This window comes from Cyprinodon variegatus, unplaced genomic scaffold (genome assembly GCF_000732505.1).
Source record: "Cyprinodon variegatus isolate N-32 unplaced genomic scaffold, C_variegatus-1.0 Scaffold414, whole genome shotgun sequence".
Classification (NCBI taxonomy): domain Eukaryota; kingdom Metazoa; phylum Chordata; class Actinopteri; order Cyprinodontiformes; family Cyprinodontidae; genus Cyprinodon; species Cyprinodon variegatus.
This window is the reverse complement of record NW_015150867.1, coordinates 509,357-522,118: the sequence shown is the minus strand read 5'-3', so window position 1 is coordinate 522,118 and position 12,762 is coordinate 509,357. Positions and strand designations below refer to the sequence as shown.

Here is a 12,762-nt window from a genome sequence, read left to right as displayed (position 1 = left end):
GACAAAATATTTGACAGCAGTGCACTAATAGAGAAGCCGAGATGATTGAACTGCTACATAAAGCAGAGCTGTATCATTTATCTTATCATACTTATCACACATAGCATATCATTTATTACACAAAAATGTCCTGTACTTATACAACCCTTTATCAATTCTGAGAACCTTACATCCTTTTACAAAAAAAAAAAGTCATTTACCCAATTACCCACACACCCACCATGCATGGATGTCCACAGCTCACTGACCACCAACATTAGTCAAGGCCAGTAAACAAAGAGATGTTTGGACACAGTATCTAGTAGGACGTTATATTTCAAATGCTATGCTTGGATAGTCTGCGTTTCGACAATACATATGGCCTGTTTGATACTTTATTTGCAATTGATGCTCACACCTAAAACATATTTTTTTTGTCACAAAAACGCTCAAGCAAATAAAAAGTGCAGGAAGGCAGGAAAATTCTGGGCTGACCAACTTGTTCTCAACATAAAACTAAAGCAAGAATGGCTCATAATAACACCAGGGAGTCCAAATACTAGGATTTGATTTTAACTTGTTACGTATTTAAGTTTGAAAAGTAAATGTACTTTTAAAGAGTAGTTTAACTGCACCATACTTCTTTTTTTTCATTTGAGTGATATTATAAAGTCTTATACCCATCATAATTACGGAGAATGAAGAATAACCTTATATAAACAAAAAAGTACCAGAAACACACCCAACATTTGTTTAAGTTAGACTTTTTTTTTTTATTTTGCTCACACTGATACTTCAATGTTATTTTATATCTTATGAGCCTGCTGTGTTGTTTAGAGATCCAGAATATATATTAAAATATTGTCACTGAAAGTACAATATCTTCTGGCATAAATACATCAGCTACTTAAAGTATCAGTCTCAAAAGTTTTATTTTGAAGAGATTCTTTGAAAAAAAAGCGTGTCTTCTTCTCGATTTTTTTTTTTGTAATTATGTATTTATAGCAGTTCTAAAATATGTTGAATTGTGAATTTAAGACGGAGACAAAAAACAAACGTGATTCCATGTACTCTGGGTAATCTGGAAAAAAAATGTTATGTCCTTATGTTACTCTGACATCCCTTTATTACAGTTATAACATTGACTTTAATACTAAAGACAGAGAAGAGATGCAGCATTTTTTATATCATCCTTTCTAATTGCTGCTGTACCAACCCCACACTAAACCGTGACAAAATGTAGCAGTACCTACTTAAGGCTGACCTCTGTGTTCTGAGAAAAATAGCATTAGGCATCAAGGCATAGCATTTTATGTTTGAATTAATTTGCTTTCTGTGAAGTGCCATTTATATTTTCTGACTGTTCTTAAGTAACATCTGAAGGTCGAGCTTAAAGTAAATCTTTGAATTTCTTTTAATTGTCAACCAATCAGAACAATAACAAATCAACACATCCTTCCCAAAGAATTTAGATAACCTACAACCCAATGTTACATCCAGATATGTGCAGAAACTTTACATCTGAGGCTATGAATCTCTCTCGCTCTGCAGCTTTTGTACCTGGCAAACATGAATGCAGACACAGATGTTCAAACAATATTGCAGGAAACCAGAATTACACAAGGAAACATTGAGCGCATCTACAAACCAAGAATAACTCCCACAGTTTAAACACCAAAGAGCAGGTGCACCCCACCCCCTAACCCAGTTGTTTGGTCCCCCTCCTCTTTCACACCTACTTCAACTGGCTTATGACAACTTCTAAACAGACCACATGAGGAACCTAAGTACAGCAAATGTATGCCTCACTCAACTCCTATCTGAATTGTGGACACTTAAAACACTTTGGTGATATCAAAGGAACAAATGTGATGATAAATAATGCAGGTTACATAACCTAGAAAAGCTTAAAGCCACATTGAAGAGCAGAGAGCCAAACCTCATGCCCATCTCTGCTCTGCCTGGGCTTCATTTACATTTTGACCTTATGTTGCAGTATTTCCTACAGCTTCAACGCATGCGAATACATGCATGCAAGGCCAAAACAATGGTCCCTCAGGGTTAGGTCAAACAGTGTTTACAGCCATCCATCTCTGTGAATCAGAGGTTACGCATGTTAAGGAAGCTCAGTGCAGAGAGCTTTGTAGTGGAAGCAAGAAGCCTAGTGCTTATATGTGTGGATTTGTATGATTTCTGCAAAAAGACAAGTTTTAACTACATCCTGAACATGTTTATTTTAACCGATATTTACATACAATTCATAAATATCTCTCAACAGCAGTTCTTCCTGGCAGGCAGGTCATCTGTGGCATCAAGGTCAAGGAGAACAACAGCCGGACAACTATTCTGTGGGCTTAATACTGAAATGAAAAAAAATCCCCTCCATCTCTTACAGAAAAAAAACAGCCTAAAGGGTGCATCAGCATAGGAAATAGACTAAAGCGAGCTGATAAGAGGCGCAAGTAGACAGAAGGAGAATCTAAAGCCAAATGGAAAGATGTCAAAGTTGATTCTCTTCAGCGTGTTGGACAGCAAGACCTGACACACGTCAGATCTGTTGCCAAAGCACCATAGCAGCAGTAGTCCTGATACTCATCACAGAACATACTGATCCCATAGCAAGAGATAAGCAGGCAGTAATTAAAGACAGATATTCGTTTCTTGACTGGACACAACAGGCCAGGGAGGTTGGGTGTGTGCTCTGGAGGCTAATGAGCACAAACAGATTAAAGGACGTGAAATCTCTTCAGCCTGCAAACATGAAAGCATTCCTTTGTGCCCGGTTTGATAGTCACTTTAAACAAAGCCTGTCATTATCATGTTTTATATTTTAGGAGACAAATATTTCAGAAACAAAACGTTTGGAAAAATGTCCTTTGGACACTGTCAATAATGGGGAAGCAGCTCCTTTTGTCTCTTTGTATGTATTAAAATAAAAACAAGGTGAATGCAAAGAAATAAAGAAGCCGGTACAAAGCAGGTACAGACATTATCCCTAGATCATAGAAGAAGATGGAAATTATAAAGTTCTGGGATAATTTACGTTTCTCAATCTAAAATCAACAAAAGGCAGTGACTAAATATTAACTGCTTCAGTTGCATTTCTTTTATAGATGTTTGAAGAAAAGTTTAAGTAATTATTCAGTAGTCAGACTTAGGGTTGGCTGTTCTGACTTTTTGTTGTTTTAATGAATTCCACCCAAAAATAATTTTCCTTCATAATGACAAATAAACATTGAAGCATATAAACCATGCATATTTTATTCACAATTTTGGTTTCAATTTTAAGTCTGTGGTACTCAAAACTTCAGCGTAAAACAATTCATTCTTGTTTATTTTGTACAAATATTAAACTGAACAACCAAAAAATATGTTATAGAATTGTAGCGATTTAATTTGATCGATTTATCTCTGCAAAAACTAATTTATATTTATATCCTTTCGCAGCAGAAGAGTCGCTTGATTAGTGACTCGCCTCTCAGGGGCGTAAAACACTGCTAAATACAGAGACACGGCTGTAACGTTGGCAACAGCGGTTCAGCCACGGAAAGAGGTGAAAGAAGGAGTAAGCTGATAACATAACAATCAAAAAATAAAAAAATTAAAAATAAAAGCTGAGTAAAAAAGAAAAAATTTTTTTGCTTATTTTTAATTGCCAGAATTTTTTTAAACAATCACGCTTCAAGGCAATTACCTCCAACCTGACACTTAAAAAATGTTTGACTGTGGACCTTTATCAGTGGTGAGAATGAGTGTCCATTACCTGATTTGCTATGGTTAATTTATTCAACCAGCTAAGTGAGCTTCTAGGATTTTCTAATTAGAATCAAACTTTATATTTACTATGAGAAATCAGAAGACAAAAACAGACAGAATCTATGACACTAATAGTGGCGTATGAATCATCACTACCAGAACAAAAGCTTCCCATTTTAAACCTGAAAATAAAAGGTCTACTGGTAATATAAAAACAAAACACTTAATGCACTATCCTGTAGATCTCATATGTCAAAACAACTAAGCTACAGCACCTAAAACATTATTCATTATGATGTAATAACTGATGTCCACTTTTATGGCTAAGATCTCTGCCCTCAGAACAGAACACACCCCTGACTGTTCTTCCTCACCTCTAATATCTTCTTCCCTCTGCAGTGACACGTTTTAAAAGCACATGCTGTCACTGGTGGCGAGGGAGATAAGAACCAAAGAGGTCAGCGGTTCATGCAGGGAGTCATAGTAATTGTACAGTAGTGGCCAGAGCGGCCTGTCCCTCAACACACGGTTACAAAAGGTTGTCTGCTGCTGAGTAACCCTGACTGCACTCTTGGAAAGGGAGCGGTGATATTCAAGCCGCCTGTGAGAAGAAGCCAAAGGGGCAGTGATGAAACGGGAACGGCTTGCCGTCTATAAATGTGCAAGATTGTTTGACGGGGCCATACTTTTAATCCGAGACTGAAAGGCGATCTTCTATCTAGATGGGACAGAGAGGGGGCAGTAGAGACACATACCCCAGGAATGTGTGTTTGCATATGTGCTTAGTTCTACATTAGCTTTGGCTGCAGCAACACAGGATAATACACACAGATTGAGGAGATTGACTTAAGCCATGGCAAAGCCAAACACAGATTTAACTTTAAAGCAGCACTCCAGTAGTGTTTTTTCCCCCCTTCAGTACGAAGCTGAACACGTTGCACACACTTTAGGAGAACTCTGAGAGCAAATGTTCTTTCTAAATTTGTCCACATAAAACACACCCCTTGTGTCCATGTGAGCTTGTCTGAGTGCACAAAGAACTGCTCTTTAGAACCTCTCGACGGATGTTAAATCTGTCCCACTTTTTTTTTTTTCCATCCTTCTTTCTTTGCAGCTTCTGCAAGACCTGTGTGTTAAACACTGGCTGCATCCTTAGCCCTTCATGAGTGCCTAATAGAAATTAATAATGCAAAAAGCTCCCAACACAGGCCTGCAACTTTTCTAAACCGACTGCATGTTAAGGGCAACCAAGAGGGATTTATTTTTTACCGTGCAAAAGGGTATGCAGCTCTGCAGAAAAAGAAACTGCAATGTCTAGATGGCAAAAGGTTAATGCATCAACACATTTTAACCACACATTGGATGCATGTTGGACACCTCTTATGAACTTCCAGGCAAATTTAAGGTGAGAATCTCACAGTCCCAACTCCTACAGCATTCCAATACTGAGAACGGCTAGTCAGCACCATTTATATGTAAATCTCAACTACCTCTTATTACCTCAGGTTGCTGGCAGTGTCAGGAGGCTGGAATAAATCTGGGACTAGAAAATGAGAAACGTGTTTATTGATTAGTGAAATCTTGGAGACGTCAAGCGGCTGTTGTGGAAATAAATGACCAACAAGCTGAAGCAGTTCCATACCAACACAAGATAGTAAGGTACAGGGTCCTCTTTTTTAGGCAAATCAGCTATCTGATGCCTTATTTAATAAATAATAATAGAACTTTATTGATCTAACATTGGAGATATTTGCCTCTGCATTTAAACCATCCCCCTGGGGAGCAGTGGGCTGCGATTGTGCGGCTCCAGGGGAGCAGTGTGGGGTTAAGGTCCCTGCTCAGGGACCCAGAGTGGCAGTCTGTGGGGATCAAAACCGGGTACTTCAACCTTCTCAGAGCACAAGCACACTGCTCTAACCACTAGGCCAACACATAGATTAGAGCATCATTGTCAAGAGGACAACTGTAGATCTGGGGGTTGGTTTAGTAACGTTGTCCTGCTGGAAAATGTATTTCTAACCTCTTTTCAATTCTTTCAAAGCCTCCAAGTGATTTTCTTTCTCCAAGCATTTACCTCTGTCAGCCTTCCTATCAACACTAACCAGCTTCCTTATCCGTGCTGAAGAAAAGCATCCCTCCACCATGTTTCACTTTGGTGCTGGTGTTGTCAACATGATGGGCGCTTATGGTTTAAATTACTTTAACTGCTTGTAGGCCTTTTTTAGTCTCATCAGTAACCTCCTTCAACATCACTTAGTGTCCAGTCTTAAGATATCATTTAATAAACCAACATATCTCAACAGAACAGATTATAAGGTTGAATGGTATACAACTTTATCTTGTTCCACCAGTGTTATAAACATTACTTAAAAACAACAAACTAGTTATAGTTAAAAGCTACTCCTCTCAAAAAGTAAATGGGTTAGTAACTCAGTTACTGAACAACGTTACTACACAGAGCACAGTGATCACACAGTTACGATTATGATTTAAATGTTGTTTAAAGCCGGGCGTACACTGTTTTGGTACTGATCTAGGTATTCAGTAATTCACTATGTGAACACAAAGCTAAGTTAATTTGAAATTACACACCCTCCATTTTCATATCTAGTCGGATCTACTCTGGTCCAACAACTAAGGGTTAAAACATACTAATACTAAAAGAATAACGAAAATATAATACTTGCAAACACACATAAGAGAGGTCTTTAAAATGTACTGAGTTAATTTTCTTATTTAGAGATTTTCTTGTGTTTTTAAACTTCTGGAAAACTTCTAAAGTCTCCATGTAAAAAAAATAATTGTACATCATACAAGTTAGTTCTCTATATCACTAAGAAAGACAACTGCGCTGAATTGTTTGATAGTGAGCTATTAAGAGGAGCTTCATCAGCTCAGTAACTGATGTAGATAAAGTCTTTGTTCCTGAACATAACGAGCAAATCACAGGAACATTTATCCCTGGACATGAGAGACTGCTTCCAGTTTCATAGAGTTACAGCTGAATCTGTAGTGCTTCGCCACCTCCTCTACCCTCAATGATGCAGCAATCAACGCAATACCACAATACTCTCCTCACTGGATTTCATTGACATACATCACTGTAAGGGGAGCTAAAAAACAAAAATACATGGCAAATCCTCTGGGGTTTTTTTATTACAAGAAACTTGAAAATCTGTCACCCATTTATTTTACTTTTACAACAATGCACCCTTTTTTTGTAAAATCCCCCCACAAATAACTCCCCTTTATGTTACAAAATGTGATGAATTTCAAGCGGTATGGAAAAGTTTTGCAAGGTACTATTTCTACAGCAGTGTGAGTCAGGGGGCTTTGTGCCTCTCCTGGGACGCTGGAGGTACCCCCCCTCACTGTAAACCGCATTGTCCTAGAAAAGCAAGCAGCTCCTCCCCTCTGGAAAGCTGCAAACAGAGGTGAGCTTTACATTCACAGGGTTTGAACAGAGAATCTAGTATATAGGAGGAGAACATGCCTTGGTATCAAGCATTTGGAAAAAAAAATAGGAACTTGGTTTGAGCATTTTTTACGGTTTTAACGAGGGACAGATTCAGCTTTACTAAAGCTAAAACCCAGTCAAAATATGGCTCAAAAAGCAGATAAAAAAAAATAACATGACTGATGTTACCATGGTTATAAGAGTGTCTGCAACACAAACCAAGGACATTTTTTCCTTCACCTATCTTCTCCCTCTACTGCCATGTGAGAACAAATCTCTGTTTTCCAAAACACTGCTTTACTGCAAGGAAGTGGCTGATCCCTCTGCGGGTCCCCTGATACCATGGCCAAGGTCATGGCAGTAAGTGCAGCCCTGGCTGGGTGAGGGGCATATCTGTAAGCATTGATGCATTACCTAGGGAGGACCTTACTAAGGTGAGAGCAGGAAAAGAATGTGTTGAAGGATCTTTTCTCCTTGTTTAGTGTTGCTTCAATAACTATGCTGCACTGTGTCCCTGTGATGAAAGGGTCCAATCGATACAGTCTCAAAGGTAGGCAGCAGATGAGCTCCATGGGGCTGCAAGGCTCCTATAAGGCGTCTGACAATCCTGTGTAACCATTTTAATGCCTTATGCAAACCTCAACATAAAAATACACAAACTTAAACAAATACAGAAAGATTTCAGAATAGAGCAGCTAAGTCTGCATTTATTCCTTTGTAGAAAAACCTTCATCAGTATTTGGCCCATTTCTCAACCTGGGAGAAATTTGAGTGTTTTGTATATAACGAAAAATCTTGGCTTTCTTTTGTGCAAATTAGTTGGAGCTTTAGGTCATTCTTAATTTAAAAATTTTGCTTAAGATTGTAAAAATATTCAGTAGGGATGCATCAAAATTAACATTATTGGCCAAAACTGAAAAAAAAAAATTAGGAAACCAAGGAAGGAAACCGAAACGCCAAAATAAATTATTGTAAAAAACTAGAACCATAGCATTTTTGGCTATGATGTTAACCTAACCCACTCAAAAAACTCATTTTTTTTAACTCAAGGCATTTCAATAAATCAATTACAAAAGTATCAAAATATCTATTTACCACTGACATCTTTTTGTAATGTGCTTTGCCTTAGCAGAATCACTGGGAAACCTTCTTGCCTTTTGAAACACATCCGCCATAGACGTCAGTTTCCTTTTCCATGTTGCATGATGGGGATGTTTGGATTTCTATGGCATTCATTTTGTGCCACTGATCTGAGCGTGCAGTGAGAACGACATGCAACATTTAAACTCGCAACCCTTCACTAAAAACCTGTCTGTCGTGCGCTCAACTCTGACAAACTCTGCTCCGATCGCTCCACAACGTTTCAGCATGCTGGCTGTGCCGTTTGCTTGCAATCCTTTTACCCCCCATGCTGGATGTATAGTTTGTCGCATCATCACAAGTTTCGGCTGTGATGTTTTGCTGTTAAATGTCAATAGGCTGAAAACTGAAAATGCACTTTTCAGTCATTTTCGGCAGAACATTTTCTGAGGCCGAATTTTCAGTGCATATTTAGCTCCAGACTTTGAATACCCCATACTAACAAATTAACATGCTTTGACCTAACACCATCATTCCCTGTCAAATTTAGTACCTTGTGTTCATCTGTCACAATGAATCTCTAGTTGTAATGTCAATTAATGTGGGGAATTTTAGGGGAAGCAAAACTGCTGTGCAGTTGGAGATAGTTCAGTTAAAGTGAATAAAAAATATACAATTATTATGTCACTAAATCCTATACATATTGTGGATATTCTTTTTTTATTTTATTTTTTTTTCTTTTCTCCACATGCCAAAAATGCAACGACAAACATTGAATAAAAAGACTGAAAAACGGTGATTACTTCTGCAGTCTGTGTCTTCTCCATGAACAATGAGAGGTATGCGATAAGCAGCTCAACTATCTTAATCCAATGAGGCCACTAAGGTTCCAGCATACCAATCACATATATGGGGACTATGTGACAAAATGCCTGAATGGTTTGGTGATGAGCGCAACATCATGGATAAAGGGAAAACAACCTGATAACATGTAAAACAAAGCAGAGCCCTCTCAGTTCTTGTTAAATGGAAAGGCACGTTTAATTCCAGCTGTCAGCCTTTCCTAAGATCACACCGTGACTATGAACACACTCATAAGAGGACATGACACGCCAGCTGTTCATAAGCAACTCTGGTTTGCACATTATCCTGCAGCCAGCAGCATTTCTCAGAGCTGCATAGAGGTTGCTTTACACTGATATTAAATCTGAAGGACAAAAGCTTTATATCGGCATGCATGCTTGTACCTTACTAGTCAATAAGATAGTTATAAGTTGCCTTTAAACTTAATCATAAAGCATTAAATTCATTTTCCCATCAAATTCATTTTGATGGGAAGGAAGGAAGGAAGGAAGGAAGGAAGGAAGGAAGGAAGGAAGGAAGGAAGGAAGGAAGGAAGGAAGGAGGCTTATTTTGGAAAAAATAATAAAATAAAATTGTTTTTCAATAATCCACTCTTTAGGCGTCCATAGCGGCGAATGACAGTTCCTCACTTTTTGTTCTTTAATGTGTTCTAATAAATGAAAAACTAGCTCACTGTACGACACCTTTGGATACACATATTTAGTGTGATAAATTTACACTGTTGTGAAACATTACTATTTTACTGTATGTTTCACACCTTAAATGTCGTTGCCCTTTTAATAAGTTCACATCCCAGAGAGGATGATTCTATTAAATTTTTTTAACGCAATATCTGTCTGTTGTTTTTTTTATTATGAAACTTAGGTGAGGAAAAAAACAAAACAATTGGACATAAGATGGATGCTTTCCTTCTTATCTAACCCTTGAGAAGCCTCCACTCTTTTCCAAGCAGTAAATAATCCGTACAATAAAACACTTGCTTCAATTTCTTCAATTGCATGTTACAATATGAACAAGAAAAACTGGGTTACAGAATGACTTCTCTATATTATCTGCATTGAATTCACATGGCTTACCCAAGTACAAAGAAGCATTTTCTTTCTTCACGTTATCATCCAGGTAGGTGGGCCCCAAGGTGTAGATAGGTGTTGACCCCATGCCAATGAGTATCTGGGCACAAATGAACAGAGCCACGTACAGGTTGTGCTCATTTCCCTCCTGATCTCGCGGGCAAGAGGCCACCTCCAGTTCCCCCCTGCTACTGTTCTCGCTTTGGCAGAGGCCTTCGTGGCCAGCCGAGGAGTTCATCTCCTGGATCTGGTAAGGCGGGGAGATAAAATGAGGCAGGGAGAACAATGCCGCCCCTATGGCTATCACGACACCCCCCACGGCCAGCCAGCGCGGCCTCTGACCCCTGCCGCCGAAGTACGAGATGAAGACTACCACCAGCAGGCTGCCGATGTCGAAGCAGCTGACCAACAGGCCGGACTCTGAGCTTCGCAGGCTGTAGCGCTTCTCAATGGTTGTGATGACACTGCTCAGGTAGCCTGAAACCATCAGGGACTGGATGAAGGTCAGGTAGCACATGCAGAACAAGAAGCAACGTGAGTCACTGAGGATCACCCGCACACACTTCCTGGCTGGGATCCAGAGAAACCGACTGAGAGAGAAAGAGAGTTTTCTGCCTCTGGACCCCGATGACCTGTGGCCCTCCACCGGCATGGCGCTGCTTAGCCCCACCATGCTGGACACTGAGGGGGAAAAGTCCATCCATGAGGAAGGGGACTCCGCTTGGCTGGATTCTGGAGTCTTCAGCTGAAACGCCAGGCTGTCCTCCACAGCCAAGCAGGTGCAGTTTGCGCCGACCTGCAGAGCCTGCGCAGAGGAGCTGCCACCATGTTCGCACGGCCCATTCAGGATCGGTAAACTTTTGGACTTGAAGCAGTTTTCCGTGGACACGTAATGGTCCTGGAGCTCGCGGATGTCCATGGTCTCCGACAGCTCGCTCCCCGTCTCATCTTGGTCGGATGACGTCATGGCACAGCTGGAGCTGGACCCCAGTGTCTGTGCTAAGAGGTCCATCAGTAAACAGCGCACATGTGGAGATGTTGCAGGGCTGTGAGGTGGAATGTAGACTGCCCAGCCAATAGGACTAAGGCAGACTCAACCGCTTTGTTTACACTCATGGTTTATTCCACATTTCTGATCCCAAAGCCTCTCAGGAAGCTAAACCTTGGGACTCGGACCTCCTTTGGAACCCCCCAATGGTTACGAAGATCTTCTTGATTGATGACGATAGAGCAACACCTTCTTTTCAAAAGCTGAGATTTTATTTTCGTTCAGCTCCAGCTACCCTGTTAATATTAACCGTGCATGTTACCAGTAAGAAAACGATGATGTCACATGTTGATGTTGACTTTTATGGCTCTTTGTTAGACAGCAGCTTGGCTTAAATATGTCCTCTGTCACAAAGCTGTGCAGCATCCTACAAAAAAATAAATAAAACATTAATAAATATAAAGACTTGTGAAGATGGCACGCCTATAAAGCTATAAAATCAAGCAATTGTTATTTACGGTTTTATTGGATATTTAATAGAAACATATTGCTGTCAAATTTTACATTAAAAAAATATATAAAAAAATAAACAAAAGAATAATCTGCAAAAAAAATTAAAAATAAATGTCAGCTTTGTATGTTCACGTTGTGAAAATAGATATTTTTCTACTTAATTAGAGTATTTATATAGGGGGGAGAACAAAAGACCACACTGTACACGCACGTCTCAGACACCACTTTGTGGATTAAATTAACGCAAATTCAACCCGAGCCTCATTAATGACAACAAATATTCGACATTAAATATAAATGGAGATAAATAAGGATGTGACACGAGCTGAAGGTTGTTATACTCACCATAGACTGAGAGGAGCGAGGTAGCCTGTTGTTCCCTGCTCAGCAGCCACACACTGAATGGAAGCAGCTTGATGCGCAGAGCGGCTGCTGCTGCCCAGAGGAGGAGGGGGCGGTGCCTTCACGGACTGTCGGAAATTCTAACTCTAGCTAATTACTGTGTGTAATTCAAGATACGATAAGGAATATCTTTATTGTTCCACACCATGTGGAAAATTCGTCTGTGATAGTGGCTAAATCCAGCATATATTTATACACACACGAGACAAAAATTGGGCAACTGTCAGGATTTGGTTGAGGTTAGAGGACCCAAATGCAGAAGCAGGGAGGTAGAGGTGAGTTTCTTGAAGGTTTAATTGAATGCTCACAAACAACTGAGGCAGGAATTCAAAAATCCAACATGAAAATGTAAAACAAAGCAGAACCATGGAGACATCAGAGGAAAATAATCATGAGGAGACGAGGTAAGACGAGGAACCAGCACTGACGAACTGCACAAGGAGAGTATATAAGGGAGACTGAACAAAGAGAGGACTAACGAGCAGATTGTGAGCAGGTGTGAAGAGAGGAGTCTAGAAAGGAACCAGGGAAAAGGAGACCAACACAAGAGGGCAACAAATAAAAACCTAAGAACTCAAACATTTCCAGAAAACACAACAAAATAAGAATTAAACCAATAATACCTCCGGAGAACCAACAGGCTAAAGAACAGC

At 39.6% G+C, this 12,762-nt stretch overlaps 1 protein-coding gene across 1 annotated transcript in view; it reads right to left on the bottom strand.

Annotated features, from left to right (window-relative positions):
* Positions 1-12,133, bottom strand: part of slco5a1 (solute carrier organic anion transporter family member 5A1) — a 49,196-nt gene extending 37,063 nt beyond the window's left edge. Inside the window, exons 1-2 of the mRNA XM_015388117.1 lie at positions 12,053-12,133; positions 10,213-11,621 (exon numbers count right to left, since the gene is read on the bottom strand). Of these exons, the coding sequence (XP_015243603.1) occupies positions 10,213-11,218 (1,006 nt within the window). The 5' untranslated portion in view covers positions 11,219-11,621; positions 12,053-12,133. The remainder of the gene's footprint in view (positions 1-10,212; positions 11,622-12,052) is intronic.
* Positions 12,134-12,762: the final 629 nt, after the last annotated feature.